General features: G+C 40.6%; 2 protein-coding genes across 4 annotated transcripts in view; one reads left to right on the top strand and one right to left on the bottom strand.

Moving 5' to 3' along the window:
* Positions 1-8,082, bottom strand: part of sytl5 (synaptotagmin-like 5) — a 76,010-nt gene extending 67,928 nt beyond the window's left edge. For all 3 annotated transcript variants that reach the window (XM_061723336.1, XM_061723337.1, XM_061723334.1), the window contains exon 1: positions 7,987-8,082. The gene's annotated coding sequence lies outside the window, so the exon portion shown is untranslated. The remainder of the gene's footprint in view (positions 1-7,986) is intronic.
* Positions 8,083-12,871: 4,789 nt separating this feature from the next.
* Positions 12,872-16,478, top strand: LOC133446397 (dynein light chain Tctex-type 3-like). The gene is made up of 5 exons (XM_061724420.1): positions 12,872-12,984; positions 14,248-14,289; positions 14,381-14,504; positions 14,579-14,656; positions 15,616-16,478. The coding sequence occupies exons 1-5, from the start codon at positions 12,958-12,960 to the stop codon at positions 15,690-15,692; spliced, it is 348 nt and encodes a 115-aa protein (XP_061580404.1). The 5' UTR covers positions 12,872-12,957; the 3' UTR covers positions 15,693-16,478.
* The last annotated feature ends 104 nt before the right edge of the window (positions 16,479-16,582 follow it).

The raw sequence follows: 16,582 nt of genomic DNA on the forward strand, positions 1-16,582 counted from the left end.
CATTTTTGCAACGATTGTAGTAATTGAATAAACTAAGTTAATGAAAACATTTGAGCGCAGAACACGTTTAGTCCCAGTTTTTCTGTAAACTGTAATATTTCTTCCAGCGTTGCTCTGGTCATGTCAACAGCGGCCTCCACTTACAGGTTCCCTTAAAGGTCGAGAGTAAAAGGCCACCGCTGTTTGTTCCATCGGACTTTCATTTAAACGTTTTCAAGCTGAATGTCAAATAACGCTCCCTAAAATAGCTGCTCGACGACCCAATCTGAGTTTGTTTTTACCCACAAAAACATCACCACACACACATCGGGCTCCGTATTTTCAGTGCTTATCGTCTTATAATTACACGGTTAGTTTTCTCACGTCGATTGATGTCCGTACGGCTCGTTTTAATCTTTTCAAATACTTTGATTAAACAGAGCAGCGTTGAATTGTGTTGACTTTTCCACATCCCGGTCACGATGCAGGATGCAGCGCAATGCCAACGTTAGCACTTATTTTTCAATAAACCGGTTGGTATTTCTGAACGTGTCTCAGTGTCTTATCATCAGTACTGGAGTTGAGGGGGGATGAGGGAGGATGGCATCCCCCCTGAAATAAAAACAGTCAAAATCATCCCCCCTGTAAAACTGCCATCCCCCCCTTTCCATCCCTTATGTCATTTCATCAATGAATGTGGTTTTACTGCTATTTCAACATTTAGAGTAATTACCAGAAAAATAACACCAGAAAAATAACTTATTTGACAATTCTCACCTGTTTCAAGTAAATTTTCACTTGAAATAAGTAGAAAAATCTGCCAGTGGGACAAGATTTATCTTCTTATTACAAGCAATTTCCAGTGATGAGTCTTGTTTTAAGTGTAATGAGATTTTTTTTACTAAAATTAGACATTTTCACTAGAAATAATATAAATATTCTTGTTAAGATTTTGAGTTTTTGCAGTGATCTATTTTACTTATCCTGTGAAGGACAGAGTCATATTGATAAGTTCAGAAAACTGTTTTTATTGTTGTGTTTTGATGTATTTGATGTTAGCCCAGTGGATATTTAAAGCTTACAGAAGGCTGCATTTAACTGCTGCTATGTCATTCCTGCACTATTTCTGCAGGTGTTTTGGTCAGTGCTATTATTTGTAATATATCATATTATTTGTAATCAGCACAAATTATCTGTCCCCATATGATAAAATCCACCATCCCCCCTGATTTTTTTTTACAACTCGAGTACTGCTTACCATCCATCTCAGCGTTCAAAGGTCCAGTTCAGCATCTGCTCCAAGCCTCTGGAGAATGCCGCAGAGACACCCCCCCCCTTCGATCTATTACTCAATTACATTTCTGCTCTTAAAGGTTCCTCTTCCACCTTCCACCTGTGGATCGGTGGGCCTCTGGTTGCTTCACTGCTGCTTAGATTTGAACGACAGCAGAATATATGTGAGGCTGAGCGGGGCTTTGTGCATGCAGCAGGCGTGGTGGAGCTGTGGATGAGTGCAGCATGAGTGAGTGGGATGCAGGGGAACCCCACCAAACACTGCACTCTAGAGATCTGCTGCAGCACTGATGAGCTCCGGCTCAGAGGCTCAGATCAGCAGAACCAATCTGAATGGAATCATGCAGCATATAAGATAACGTTACATATAAGGCATTGCAAATCTTATATTGTTCACTGATTTTATCTTATCTCAATTACTGTGTGGATGTCTGGGGCAACACATATACTAGCAATGTACATCCATTGTTTATCCAGCAGAAAAGAGCGGTGAGGATCATTCATAAAGCAAATTACAGAGAACACACCAACAGATTATTTATTAATTCAGGACTTATTAAATTTAAAGAAATAGTTGAGTTACAGACATTATTAGTTATGCATAGGGCAAAAAGAAAAGTATTACCAAGTAATCTACAGCAGTTGTTTGTTTTTTCGAATCCAGAAGTTATAGATTAAAGAAGGTAATATAATTTCAAACATCAGTATGTAAGGACCACTCTCAAGCAGATGTGTATATCGTTATGGTTGTGGGAGTAAAACTGTGGAACTCTCTACAGAATGATTTAAAGGAATGTACAAATTTACTTACCGGTAGGTTCAAAAAAATGTATAAAGATAAAATATTTAAGTTATATGATCATGAATAGGCTGGGACTTAAACAGTACTATTGATAGATGTGGTTGGTTTCTATTTAAGTGTATATTTTAGTGTAAATATTGGTTACATTGACTGTTCTTTTTGTTTTGGTATTGAATAAGGGGCAGGTAAAATAAGACTTGTCTTCATCCTGCTCCTTTTCGGTCATGGGTGTGTAGATTGAAGTGTACAAATGTACTACTGTAATATTGTCAAACTATGCACTACCATGCACGAAATAAATAAATAAAAAAAACGTTTGTGTTTTAAAGATAGAGCATGTCAGTAACTCCTCCCCAGCTGAGCGTATGGTTGATGATGGCAACAATGACAACAGATTCACTTCAAGTCCCATTGTGATAAAACAAATCAAGATTTTTACTCTGCTAACATGCTGAATAGACATATGTTTATGTGTTTTAAGACGTGCTAAAAAAGAGAAATCAGACTTAAGCCCTCTGGATGTGGATGTCTACTGTGAATCTGCAGAGCGACACCAGCTGTCTCAGGCTGCGTCCAAATGATTCCGTTTTCATTTGGAGACATAAAACCTTTATGACAATTAAGCCTTGCAGCCACGCAGCTCCAGTGAGTTCGACCCTCTAAAATAGATGGGGTTTTTTTGTGCCGCGGACCCTGTTTCAGTTCATGAATGCAGCCGTGGACTGAAAGCCGTTGGAGACGATGACGTCTTGCACAGATTCTCTTTGTGATCACCGGTTATCCTTCCCTCAGGGGGAAACCTTAGAAAGCTCAGTTCTGACAGCTCCTATTCTCCAGTCCTGACCAAGTAGACATCTACAACTTATTTCTTATCATTCTCTGTTCTTTGTAAAAGCGCATCTCTTGTGTTTTCCTTCCAGCTGTGGGGTTAAACAAGACGGCACTGGCCACTGCTCACGTCTTATAGTTCACTCCTCAACCACCTCGGCTACGACAACCGTCTCCAAAAATCAAGGAAACATTTACAAGACATATAAGCATCAGAACCCCATTCGTGCCACAGTTTTGTTATTTAGTTCCTGTTTTATTTTGAAACCCCTGTCTTTGTGTTTCAGTTTTGTCTTGACTTCTCTTGTTTCCATCTGCCCTGATTGTCTCTACCTGTGTCTCGTCAACCCTTCTGTGTATCTCTGGTCTTGTCTTTCCCTTGCTCCCGGCTGGTCCGTACTGTCAGGAGTTGGTTTGTTAGGACCCAGATGCAGGAGGGCAGGAGTTCCAAAAAGGGTGATTTATTATCAAAAGCAAACCAAGGGCCAAATCCACAAAGAATAGATTGTGCCCGCAAATAGCGCTGTGAATTGCGCCGCATTTGCGCCCGCAATTTGCCCCGCTTTAAGGTCCTATTCACAAAAGATTTTGCTCTAATGATATGCCGGCGCAAACACGCCCATAAAGTTTTGCAGCTGAGTGCAATTTTCCCTTGTCGGAGTAAGTGAGCGGAGCTGTTTCCAGTGTTCTCCATACTTCAGCACACAGATTGGTCCATAATGAAAACTGCAGAGAGCACAACAGCCTCAACTTTCACGTATTTGTACTTCTCTAGTATTTCACATGTAACATAGACATAAGCTAATGAAATGTCAAATGTTAAGAGGCTGTGCGCATTTACGCACAAGGCACAGCACCGGTAACTTCATTAAAGGAGCATGAGGCTCCTTTTAAGAAATGAGACTCTCTAGCGCCACCCTTCACCATGACGGCCGCCGGGGGTACTGCAGCCAACAGTGAAGCCGGCACGGGAGAACGGGGAGAACGCACATGCAGCGTCATGTGACGTCACATCCGCAGGACAGCGCGGGAAATTCCAGCCCGGAATTGCAGCACATTTTGCAGCACACAGCCTGTTCAAGGCAACGGACAGTTAAGCTAGAGGGCTCATTCTTTTTGGTTTGGTCGCTTCACCTGACATTATTACTAGAAAACTTAAAACGTATACGATTTTTTTTCATAAATCCTGCCTCAATCCTGCCTCATGCTCCTTTAATAGTACGTCCGAATTAATGCACACTACTAATATCTACTCAAAAGTGTGCCAATTTTAAGTATACTTTTTAGTATATACTGTTTAGTACGGCATTTCGGATGCACCGAAGGTCTTGTCTTTCCCTTGCTCCCGGCTGGTCCGTTCTGTTAGGAGTTGGTTTGTTAGGACCCAAATGCAGGAGGGCAGGAGTTCCAAAAAGGGTGATTTATTATCAAAAGCATACCAAAAGCGCTGCTGAGCAGGGTTAATCAAAAGACAAGAGCAAAAACCTGAACAGGACACACGGAGGGTGGAAACAGTACGGACCAGCAGGGAACAAGGGAAAGACAAGGCGGGACACAGATGCGGACAATCAGGGCAGATGGGAACCAGGGAAGTCAAGACAGAACTGAAACACAAAGACACGGGTTTCAAAATAAAACAGGAACTGACAAAACTGTGACAATTCGGACTGTTTGTCTCCAAAACTTCCACTGTCATCCCCATCCCTGAGAAGTCTTGGACCACAGGACTGAACGATGACAGACCTGTCACCTTGACCTTCCCGAAGTCAATCTCTGACCCTTTCCTGGACCCGCTGGTGTTTGCCAACGGAGACGAGATGGCTGCGGGTGTGCGTTCCCGAGCATTTGGACCATCCTGGATTCGATCCCGGGAGCTCTCCCACTACCAAACTCCACCCACAGCTGCATCAGTGCATCAGTGACTGCGTCAATGCAGTCAATAACCCTTTTAAAACCCGAATATTGGCAATAATCCGAATTTGCACGGCCATGTAAACACCAATAATAACCCGAATTTGCTCATATTCCGGTTTTTAAAAACCCGAATATGACCCTTGGGTTACTCCTTTTCTAACCTGAATATTCGGTCATGTAAACACCTAATGGGATATCCCCATCAAACGGAACATGAATTTGTTTTCTGCACATGCTCTGTTCGCAAGGAATCCTGGTCTTTTGAGTCCACAAAGTACTTATAAACATGGAGAAACGCAAGACCACGCCACACTTTTGGAGTGAGGAGGAGACTAATCACTTCATAAATGTAATGAAGGATATGAACATTTTGGCATTTGTAGACGGTAGAAAGTACGGGGATAGCGAGATTTACAAGAAGGTGAGCGAAAATTTGCGCGAAGCAGCATTTGTTTTGAATTTGGATACAGGAAGAAGAAGCGGAAATAATGGTAATTGCGTAATCACGTTCTCCGCGCGTCGCTGGTTTGATCGGGGAATCCCAAATGATTAATTACCATGTACACAGGGATAACCCTGTTTGCTCACGCATGTAAACGGAATATTCCAAATGTTTCAGTAACCAGAATATTAGCAATAACCCGAATTTTGACTGCATGTAAACGTAGTCACTGACTTCACACGGGAGCTGAGCATCACTAAAGCTCAGAAGTTCCTCCGACAACAGCTGATGACGCTAAACTGATGGTGCACTTCCCCACCGCGTCACCCTGCCCAACTGTGACTCAGATGTCATGCTGCTGCCACCATCAAGGACGAGGGACCGTTCACTCTGCAGAGAAGCTTCAATCTGTTGGACCGGGACCTCGAGGCAGGAAAAGAAAAAAAGATTGTGGCCGATCCGTCCCACTAAAGACCAGAAGTATGCGTCACAAAAGCAGTTTCTCCCCTACAGCAACAGGACTGATAAGTGAGCTCCCAGACCCTGCTGACACAGACTCTCAGACACCATCTGTTATATAATTGCAACGTCTTCTCTCATTTTAAACTTTTTACAGTCCATAAGGCTCTTTTTATATCATATTCTACACCACTCAGGTCCTTTCACTGATTGTACATGTCTGATTTAGTGTTTTATTTGTATGTTTTATTGGCACAGTTTATAAAAGATGACCCAGTAGGCTATAAAACTGAGGAATAAAATCAGGAGTAAATCTGAGCGCTTCCTCATCCATAAAAAACTTCTCCAAACTTCCCTTGTCAGCTGTTTCAGCTTCCAGATAGACGCCTCTGAGCCTGCAGCAAACTTCGGATGTGCAACGAAAACAACTATTTTCGGTCCGGATGGGGATTTTAGGAGTATTTCTTTTCATGGGAATGAAACTTTTCCTGCAGCTACTCAAACACCGAACACATCAGGCTCTGCTGGTAAATGAGTCTGGACTTAAAATGCAGATCCAGAGGTTGTGTTTTGCAGGAAGCTGCATCAGCCTGACACAACAAGCTGAAAACGCCTGCCATTACATGCATTTGGATGCTTGCACACCCTCACACACCACATCCTAGAGCTGCAGACCTCTAATGCTGTGTGATTACCCCCCCCCCCACCCCCAGGGTTTCTTTCTGCTCTGCTGGATGAGAGATCAGGGATTCCCTGCGTCTGCGGGCTTCTCCTCTGTTTTATTCATCCATTCGTTCCCCGCCTCGCCTCCAGCCTGAGCGCTGTGCAAAGCCGTGGTTATCATCAGGGAGGTGTTCTCGTGACTATGATGAAACAGCCCCAGCAGATACCCCATCTATTGCTCACAGAAGCCAAATGAACCAATTTAGGAGAGCGGCGCGATGACAAATCACGGTGCTGCAAGATATCTGACACCGCACTGGGGATTGTTTCTTCATGGATGAAATTGCAGCGTAAGCTCCATCAGAAAACATGCAAATAGTTCTTGTTTTCAAGCTGTAAGACCTAATAAATACATTTATAAGGCTTTATAAATAAAAAAACAACTAAAATGTCATACATGAAAGAAAGAAAGATTTACAGTCGCACAGATCAAGCCATGTAAATGTTGTAAATGTAAATGAGTAAGAAGTCACTGCAGGTCTACAAGTCATTTAGGAAAGAAAGCTGAATCCCTGTTAGCACCGATAATCCCTCAATGCTCAATAACTACAATAAATACAACATAATGACGTAATAGTCAACAACTTTGGACTCCAGAGTGAAAACGTCACTAAAACATAAAAAAGAGAATAATAAACTACAATATGCATGAAAATATGAGCCTTTAAAATTAATGTTTCTGCTGTTGTGGTTGTAAAAGAAATAAATAATTGAGAAAACAAGCTTTATCCTGCAACCATTTGGTCCTTGAACCCTGAGTGCATTGGATACATACATATACACATATACATACATGCATTTAACCAACAACTCCTCTATGAAGCCACAGATTGATGGCACCAACCAGAACCGCCTGAGAAAAGCTTCAAATCCACCCCGACCCTTTAATTCTTTTCCATATGTGAAGCAGGAAACCGGCTCCACTTGAATGAGGTCAGCTTGTTTCTGTATCAGAGCAGCCAGATGAGCCTGAACATGGTGTCACACAACCCTGCAGACATTAGGCAGCATCCCTGGACTATACACGTCTGCATCTCACACCTTTCCAGAAAACACCAGTCATCCCCGAGGAGCCCCGGGATACCCCGGTGAATCCACGGATAAAGGTCGGCATTAAAAATAAAAATAAAGACAGATTTAAACTAGTCACTTCTTGTCTGGGCTTGTTTAAACCCAGCTGCTGATTTGGTCCAACACCACAAACTGCCTGCTCCCCTAAAAACCCTTTCGGCTTTTATTCGGTGTGGAAGAAGTTAATTATAGTGCAGCATGATATTATCAACAGAACATCCCATAAACGTGCAGGTGAAGCTTCGGGGGAACCTGCGGAGGCGACGGGAGGAAAGGAAAGGCAGCTTTTTGCTGCATTGCACCTGTCCACGCGTCCCTAACTTTGGATGGTCCCAGGGAAAACACGCAGCTCCGCGGAGCTGAGGAGCGCACGCACGGCGGGTCTCCGGCTGGTCGTGCGGGTCGGAAACGGGTCGGAATCGGGTCTGAACCGGGACCAAGCCGGGGGTTTGGAGCCCGCGGAGCGGCGTCTTACCTGGCGGGGACGTGCCGGCTCGGCCACGGGGCGCAGAGCCCACCGGGTCCGGGTCCAGGGGCCGGGAGCGCGCCTGCGTGCGTCGGTGCGCCTCAGCACCGTCTGAGCAGCAGCATCCACGGGCAGGCAGGGTGTTCCCGGCAGGAGGGGGCGTGGTGTGCGTGTGTGTGCGTGTGTGTGTGTGTGCTTACTGCTTATTCACACAATGCTGTATTTTTATTATTATTATTATTTATTTTTTTCCTTTTCTTTCTTCTTTTTTTGATTTGGCATATTTAATGAGCTGATTGACTGATGCTCCAGTCCGACCCAGACGGACGGTGTCTGCAGCGCAGAGCTCCTCCAGGATCAGGGAAACTCCCTGTTGTCACAGGAGAGAGTCTACATAATGTATTATGGATTTCCCTGCTGACTTCCTCTGGGAGGCTGTTTGTGAGGCTGCTGGAGCTGCAGCTCAGCTGGGGGGAGGCTGTTTCTGATGGGAGGCTGTTTCTGGGGGAGGCTGTTTCAGAATCAGAATCAGAATCAGAATCAGAAAGGGGGTTTATTGCCAAGTTTGTTAACACACACAAGGAATTTGTTGTGGTGATTGGTGCAATACAGTAAAAATAAAAATAGAAATAAAAATAAAAATATAAAAGCAAACAAATATATGGAGATAAAATAAGAGATAGAATAAAGTAAAATGTATAAACAGAAATAAACAGAAATGTACAATATGAGGATTAAAAAGTGCCGGATATGAATCTTTACAAAAAGTGACGTAGGATGGCAGATGACAGATAAAATGTATAAACAGAAATGAACAATATAGACAGAAATGTACAATAAGGGGTTTTTAAAGTGTCGGATGTGAGTCTGTACATTCTGGGGGGAGGCTGTTTCTGATGGGAGGCTGTTTTTTGAGGGGAGGCTGTTTCTGGGGGAGGCTGTTTCTGGGGGAGGCTGTTTCTGGGGGAGGCTGTTTTTTGAGGGGAGGCTGTTTCTGGGGGAGGCTGTTTCTGGGGGAGGCTGTTTCTGGGGGAGGCTGTTTTTTGAGGGGAGGCTGTTTCTGGGGGAGGCTGTTTCTGGGGGGGAGGCTGTTTCTGGGGGGGAGGCTGTTTCTGGGGAGGCTGTTTCTGGGGGGGAGGCTGTTTCTGGGGGAGGCTGTTTCTGGGGGAGGCTGTTTCTTGGGGAGGCTGTTTCTGGGGGAGGCTGTTTCTGGGGGGGAGGCTGTTTCTGGGGGAGGCTGTTTCTGGGGAGGCTGTTTTTGGGGGGAGGCTGTTTCTGGGGGAGGCTGTTTCTGGGGGGAGGCTGTTTCTGGGGGGAGGCTGTTTCTGGGGGAGGCTGCCAGCAACATGTTGAGACATCCTGATTATCCCTAAGAAGCTAAGGTACATGTGTGTGTATGTGTGTGTCAAATAGGGGTGTAACGATACACTAATCTCACTAATACGGTACGATACACGATATTGAGGTCACGATAACGATACGATATTATAGCAGTATTTTTTTAACAACCTTGAATGAGGAACATATGACTGGGAAAAATGTCTTTTATTTGAAAGACACAAAATACAAAACAATGCTGTGCGTTTGCCCTATTGTTACAGTTAGTAATGCTTTATAACTGTTTAAGTTTTAAAGAGAAAGCCAGGCCAACCATTTTCCACAAACTGAACTAAAAGTAAATGTCAGGTTTGCATTATGCATCTTCAGTTTCATACAAGTACAAATATTTTGCCACAAACTGAATAGTTTCTCTCATGTATGACTTGACTTTTTTCTTTTCCACACATTTAACAACTAAAATTAAATAAATAAATAAAAGTTAATAAATAAACTATGAAAAGTCCCAAACTCAAAATGCAACATGACTGTTATTTAGCTTATGACAGAGCTAAGAGCTTCAGCCTGAGGCCGTAAGGTGAACCCCATTTCATCCCGGTCCCACCTTTGGGGACGACACAATCTTTACATCATAAAGATTGATTCATGCTCACCTTATAAGTAAAAGTTCGGAGCTCAAAACCCTGCAAGTGTCCCGTGATCAGGACCGCAAAACGGTACTAGTTTCTTCTGAGCGGTGTACGATTTTCATCCGCGGGTCGAGGCGCGGTCATCACGTGATCCCGCTGCACCAATATGATGCGCGTTACTAGTAAACACAAGAGATTAATATTAATAACCCAATCTCGCGCTACAGTTTGTCACCTCCACGGCACGTATCGTGACCTTTTTGTATCGCAAAAATTCGTGGCACGATATATTGTTACACCCCTAGTGTCAAATAAAGCTAAGTTAAGCTTCAGACACAGCCCTAGTTCCTGACATGATGCCATCCAGAAATCTCTTATCCTGCCTTTAACTAATAAAGGAGTGAGTAAACAAACATGTAAGCAAGCAAACCTAAATAAATAATATCACAGATTAACTTAAACAAGAAACTTACACAGAATGAAAAAATTGAGTATGACAAATCATTTTTTCCATCTAAAAAATTGTGAGGAAAAAAAATAAAGTTTTCATCCCATTTTAGGGAATATTTTATTTTCTTGTATGTCTAAAAGTGCAGCAAATCAAATTAACTCTATAATATTTTACATGCTAATGTTTCATTTCCTTAATTGGAGCACTCACAAATTGATTTATGTTGATGTTGAAGATGAAAGAGTTCATGGAAATAAGTTTCTTGGTGTGATAAAAGAGAAATAAGGATAATTCATAATACTAGTACAGCGCAACTGACACATAAATGTTTAAACACCAATTATGTCACATATTTTTCTTTTTCTATTTAAAAACAGCATCATTAGAAAGAACACAAATGTGTGAATAAGAGAGTCTAATGAAAGGGGAACGACTAACAGATAAATGCATCACTATTTTTTGTAGTTTATGTTGTTTTTTTCTAATGTGTTCTTTATAAGTACATTTAAAAAATATAAAAGATAAATATAGATTATTTACTTTGTATATTGAACATTTGCTGCTTTAATTCCACTAATTTAATTGATTCTTCCATTTTAATTCAATTTAAAAAAAAGCAAACTATCAGTATATCAGTTTTATGTCATAGGAAGGTTTCATGTATTTTCCAACAACAAAGGAAGAAGGAGAAGAGTAAATAGAGCAGTATTTATCTCAAGGAGGCTCTGCACGCTTCAGTGCTTAACGATACTGAATCAAAAGGCTAGAATCACATTCAACATGTCATATTTCAAGTGTACGGTAATAAACTAGACATTGATTTTGGATACAACAATTCCAAGGAGCGAATGTTTGTACATGAACAGACGACTGAACAATTTGGAGCAAAATCAGATCAGAAGTCAAAGTGTTTGGCTTCAATAAAATGTTGCATAACAGAAAGAGGTAAAAAAGAAAAATGTAATATATATATTTATATATATGCCAGAGCCACTGCAGAGCTTTAGGCGAATATTTTCAACAAGATCTCCTATTTTTAATGTTGTTTCGGTGGCAAAATGAGAAATGACCACTGCATTTAGCCAACACTGGGTATGCAGAACCTGCTGGCTCTCAACTTAATTTGGTCCTTCCAGACCAACGTGCAGCTAGTCACAGAGGTAAGGTACACCACAACACAGCAAAACACATTGTCTTTAAAATGTAGATGATTGTGCTCTGTTAGACCTTTTTCAAAAGCTCAGAAGTTAATAAGACCTAGTCATTGGCTGTGCTGTCCAACAAATAAAAGTCCACATACCTATTTATACAGTCATCTGTTGCTTATAATTTTACCTGATATGGTACATAGACAAAAATAACAAAAAAAAAACAATCACTCCTTTACAATTGCCATGAATGTGAACTATGAAGATGAAAACTTTTTTTTTTGAACCAGGCTGTAAATGCATGTATATGCAGTACTCGAGTTGAGGGGGGATTAGGGGGGATGGCATCCCCCCCTGAAATAAAAACGGTCAGAATCATTCCCCCTGTAAAACTGCCATCCCTTATGTCATTTCATCAATGAATGTAGTATTATCATCACCAGAAAAATAACACAAGAAAAATAACTTATTTGACAATTTTCACCTGTTTCAAGTAAATTTTCACTTGAAATAAGTAGGAAAATCTGCCAGTGGGACAAGATTTATCTTCTTATTACAAGCAAAAAAAAAATCTTGTTCCACTGGCAGATTTTTCTACTTATTTCAAGTGAAAATCTACTTGAAACAGGTGAAAATTGCTGTTTTTTCCAGTGATGAGTCTTGTTTTAAGTGTAATGAGATTTGTTTTACTAAAATGAGACATTTTAACTAGAAATAAGACAAATATTCTAGTTAAGATTTTGAGTTTTTGCAGTGATCCATTTTACTTATCCTGTGAAGGACAGAGTCATATTGATAAGTTCAGAAAACTGTTTTTTATTGTTGTGTTTTGATGTATTTGATGTAAGCCCAGTGGATATTTAAAGCTTACAAAAGGCTGCATTTAACTGCTGCTATGTCATTCCTGCAGTATTTCTGCAGGTGTTTTGGTCAGTGCTATTATTTGTAATATATTATAATATTTGTAATCAGCACAAATTATCCGTCCCCATATGATAAAATCCACCATCCCCCCTGATTTTTTTTTACAACTCGAGTACTGTGTATATGTCAATGAGGTTGACCATGAAGATTTGCTCACTTTTGGAGTTGGAGTTTGTTTTCTTTTTTTCTTAAAGCGTTTTGTAAATTCAACTTGTTGATGCGGGTCATCCTCCCCACCACTAGGTGGTGGTTACGTGGTCTATTTCGTTGTTTTTTTTAGTCAACAGAATTAGAAACATCCACGTCACCGGGTGTAATGCCTAATCGCGGCCACGCGGGGGCGACAGAGGCGGCGCTGTTCCACCGCAGCGACAGCAGGGACGGGATTCCTGCGCTCGTTGACTCCGGAACAGAAACAATAACAGCAGAAACAAACCGGCCACTACAGTCAAATAAAAACACAACAGGTTTGTTTTCTGCTGCAGAAACGATGGAGGAGTACAACTCTGGAGACGATGTAAGGCTCATTCCTGTTAGTTTGTGTTTAGAGAAGGACCAGAGCTTTAATCTGAGTAGGTGTAGCCTTTAGCTTAGCATTCATCTATCAAAGTCATTATTTCATTATAATTATGATAATATAAATATTTTTTACGATCTGTGAGGCCAACAATAGCCTCTTCTAGTGACTCAGTTTCATAGATGGTTTGTTTTTGTGTTAAAATGTTCACTAAACGTTCAGTCACGATAATAACAATAATAATAATAATAATAATATTATATTATTATATATATTATTATTATAATATAATGATATATAATTATATTATAATAATTATAATTATTATTATAAAAATATTATTATTATTATTATATAATTATAATAATATTATTATTATTATAATAATATAATTATAATAATAATATGATAATAATAATAATACATTTTATTTAAAGGCTTTTTTGGCAACTCAAGGTCGTCGTACACAACACATAAAACAATAAAAACAGCAGAACACGTTTAAAAACATAAAAAAGTAGCAGTAAAAATAAAGAAATAAATAAACAACAGAAAGAGGCAGAGATATGAGCATTATTGATGATTGATTTGTAATCGATATAAACTCCAATAACAACGCTTATCGTCTTTAACAGATCAATACTTGTTTGGACTACAAGAAATTGATAAACTGTGTTGCAGATGTGGATTTTACTTGGTGAACCTTCTTTTGAAATTGTGAACATTTTTAATTTTTAATCTTAATTTGACATTAAAACCTTTAAAATAATATATAAATAAAACTGCACAGGCAAATTTAAGATAACAAAGTATATATAAATAAGCTGCCATTATTCAAAATTATATATAGCCGTGGGGTCACGTAAATTGTAATGTAGTCGTCTATTTATTGTCAGTATTTTTCTTATTTTATCATTGTCTGCCACAGGGTAGTTTGATGTTTAAAATATTGTACTATGTTGTTATTGGATTTAAAAGAGCAATATTTACGTTGAAAACGTTGATGATATCTTAATGCTCCACCTTTTTAACACCAGCCACAGTCTTAACTTGCTTAGTTAAACTCTTAAACAAGTTAGTTAAACAAAGTGAGTTTCCCCACTGAGGGCGAAAATAAAACATTATCTTATTTTATCTTATCTAAACATGGCAACTTTTGAAATAAGAAGTATTAGTCCACTCTAGACTATGTATGTATGTGGATGCGTGTTTGTTTCTACATACTAAAACTTTAACTTAACTTTAAAATTTAAAATCCTGTAGGTCATCTTCAATTCTGATGAGACGAGTGTCTTGGTGAAAGAGGTGAGTTTTAGCAGCATCTGTAAGCATTTTTATTTTTTTTAATATTTTTTTTGTAATCCATGTTGATTGCCTCTTTATTGTTTTGTGCCAGTGTGTGGAAGGCATCATCGGTGGGACAGATTATAACCAGAATAAAGTGAACCAGTGGACGGCCAGTATAGTCGAGCAGTCGCTGACTCACCTGGTGAAACAAGGACGGCCATTCAAATACATAGGTGAATTAGTTACCAGACACGTGGTGATGGTGTGTGACGTTAATGTGCTAAAACTGACCTGTGTTGTGTTGCAGTGAACTGTACGATCATGCAGAAGAGCGGCGCAGGTCTCCACACGGCCAACTCCTGCTACTGGGACACGGCCACTGACGGTAGGAGATAACTTCAGTTTCACTCAGAAAGCAGCTCAGCTCAAACTGTCATCTGTTTACAGTTTCATATTGAACAGTAATAGGTTGTTTAAACTTCTTCTGCTTGGCAGATCTCTGGTATAGAGGGTATGCATTAACCTCACATTCCCACTGGACCATTCCCCTTACTCGCACTGAGTGGCAAAAATGGCTGCAACTAGTGGAGAAGACGAGATAACAGCCGATTATCGGCTTAAATTAAAGGCAGTTGGACTTGACAGAGACCCGTACAGTTACCCCAAGAATCAGTGGTCCATGGACATTAATATTTGGCTATGAATTGAGTTTCCTGATATTTATATGTACTTAATTTCTACGCCGGGGAAATACACGAAGCAAAGCTTGAAGGCAGACAAAAGTCTTGACGCTTGGTCCGACTTCAAGGCAGGATTTGTTGGTGAAATTAAAGTGACGAGGACACCGAACTTTATGATTTGACTGTTTAACTTTAGTTACCCAAAAATCCAACATTACCTGATACAAAATGGGAGCTGCAAATCCACGTTTCGGTGCCTGGAATCCAGTTTCTGCGAATTGCAGCGATCCATTTGTCTCACTTAAGCTTATTTTTCAGCAGTCTGTAAAACGATAACTCCGATTTCTTGCTAAATCTATGAGTCCAGTCGATCGCACAACAGCTCTTTCCCATTTTAGATGTTTTCCAGTTGCTCAAACTGAAAGTCTACGCTGCCACTCAGTCTTTCTGCCACTCAGTGGTTGTAACCTGCTGTGAAGTTGCATCTGTGACGTCATGCGCATTCCCTCTATAGTCATACATTTTTAACCAAATCATGTATATGTTGTGTATATAAACACTGTCTTCACAAATGTCCTGTCATTGTTTTGTTTGATTGATTTATCTTATAAATGTGATGCGTTTGAGGTCATATTTGGTTTGATTCCTCCAACTGTTGTTTCAGGCAGCTCCACCGTCAGGTGGGAGAACCGGACCATGTACTGCGTGGTCAGCGTGTTCGCGGTCGCCGCCGTGCTGTAACCTGCAGAGCTGCCTGCACTCTCCCTCCAGAAGCTGTCAAGTCTGACGCCGTGCTTGAATTCAAATTGTGGCCATGACTCCACAAGGATCTCGTAACAACTTCCTCTCAGTATAAAGTGATCATCCCCCTCCCCTTCACCCCCGCAGGCATGAACGACAGCAGTGCACTGGCGGTGCTGGTGTCACATGTGTACGGACCAAACTCGTGTTCAGAGAACCGCGCTGATGAGCTCCTGAGTAATTTTAAATATAATTTGTGAATTTTCATCTAAAAGAGACGTGTTGAATAGAAAACTCTAAATATGCATGCATTACTAATAATGACACCCTGGTTGATTCCTCGCCTCATTAGCAGCAAGGATCCATGCAGCTGGAGCTTTGCATAATGTGGTTTTGTTACCAGTTTTAGGTGTAAATGTTGCTCTTATCAAAAGGACCAAATGCTGCAATACTAATGACATTCTTGTTGGCCTTAGATACATCCGCGATAGATACATCCGCGATTACTCCTTTGTCAGGTATTCGCATGTTTCATTTCAGCATGGCAGCATATACAGCATTCAACAAACAAGACTGAGTTGTTGCCATAGTGAGAAGGTTTTCAGAAAAGTCCCATTGCCTTAGCAAGTAGTCTGCTGTCCACTGGTGTAAAGAGCATCTTTGTACGTGGAAATTGTACTTATTTATTTATCCGTGTTGGCAGGACAGTGTCTCCTCGGTAGTTCAGGTGTTGTCAATAATGATTGTTCTGTTCATTTGTTCAATAAATTGATTTGATTAGCTGTCTTCTTTGTCTTTAAAAGAACAATTATTACTCAATTGCAGTTTTGAAGATCGGCCACTAGAGGTCGGCACCAAACAAAATAGTCACAATCAAACAGACAATTTTC

The sequence above is a fragment of the Cololabis saira genome, chromosome 6 (genome assembly GCF_033807715.1).
Source record: "Cololabis saira isolate AMF1-May2022 chromosome 6, fColSai1.1, whole genome shotgun sequence".
In the NCBI taxonomy this organism is placed as follows: domain Eukaryota; kingdom Metazoa; phylum Chordata; class Actinopteri; order Beloniformes; family Belonidae; genus Cololabis; species Cololabis saira.

Excerpts from the sequence above, each read along its gene's own strand:
- LOC133446397 (XM_061724420.1), top strand. The coding sequence starts at position 12,958 with ATGGAGGAGTACAACTCTGGAGACGAT. Across the intron at positions 14,505-14,578 it reads ACGGCCATTCAAATACATAG|TGAACTGTACGATCATGCAG; the intron begins GTGAATTAGTTA and ends GTTGTGTTGCAG. Across the intron at positions 14,657-15,615 it reads CTGGGACACGGCCACTGACG|GCAGCTCCACCGTCAGGTGG; the intron begins GTAGGAGATAAC and ends CTGTTGTTTCAG.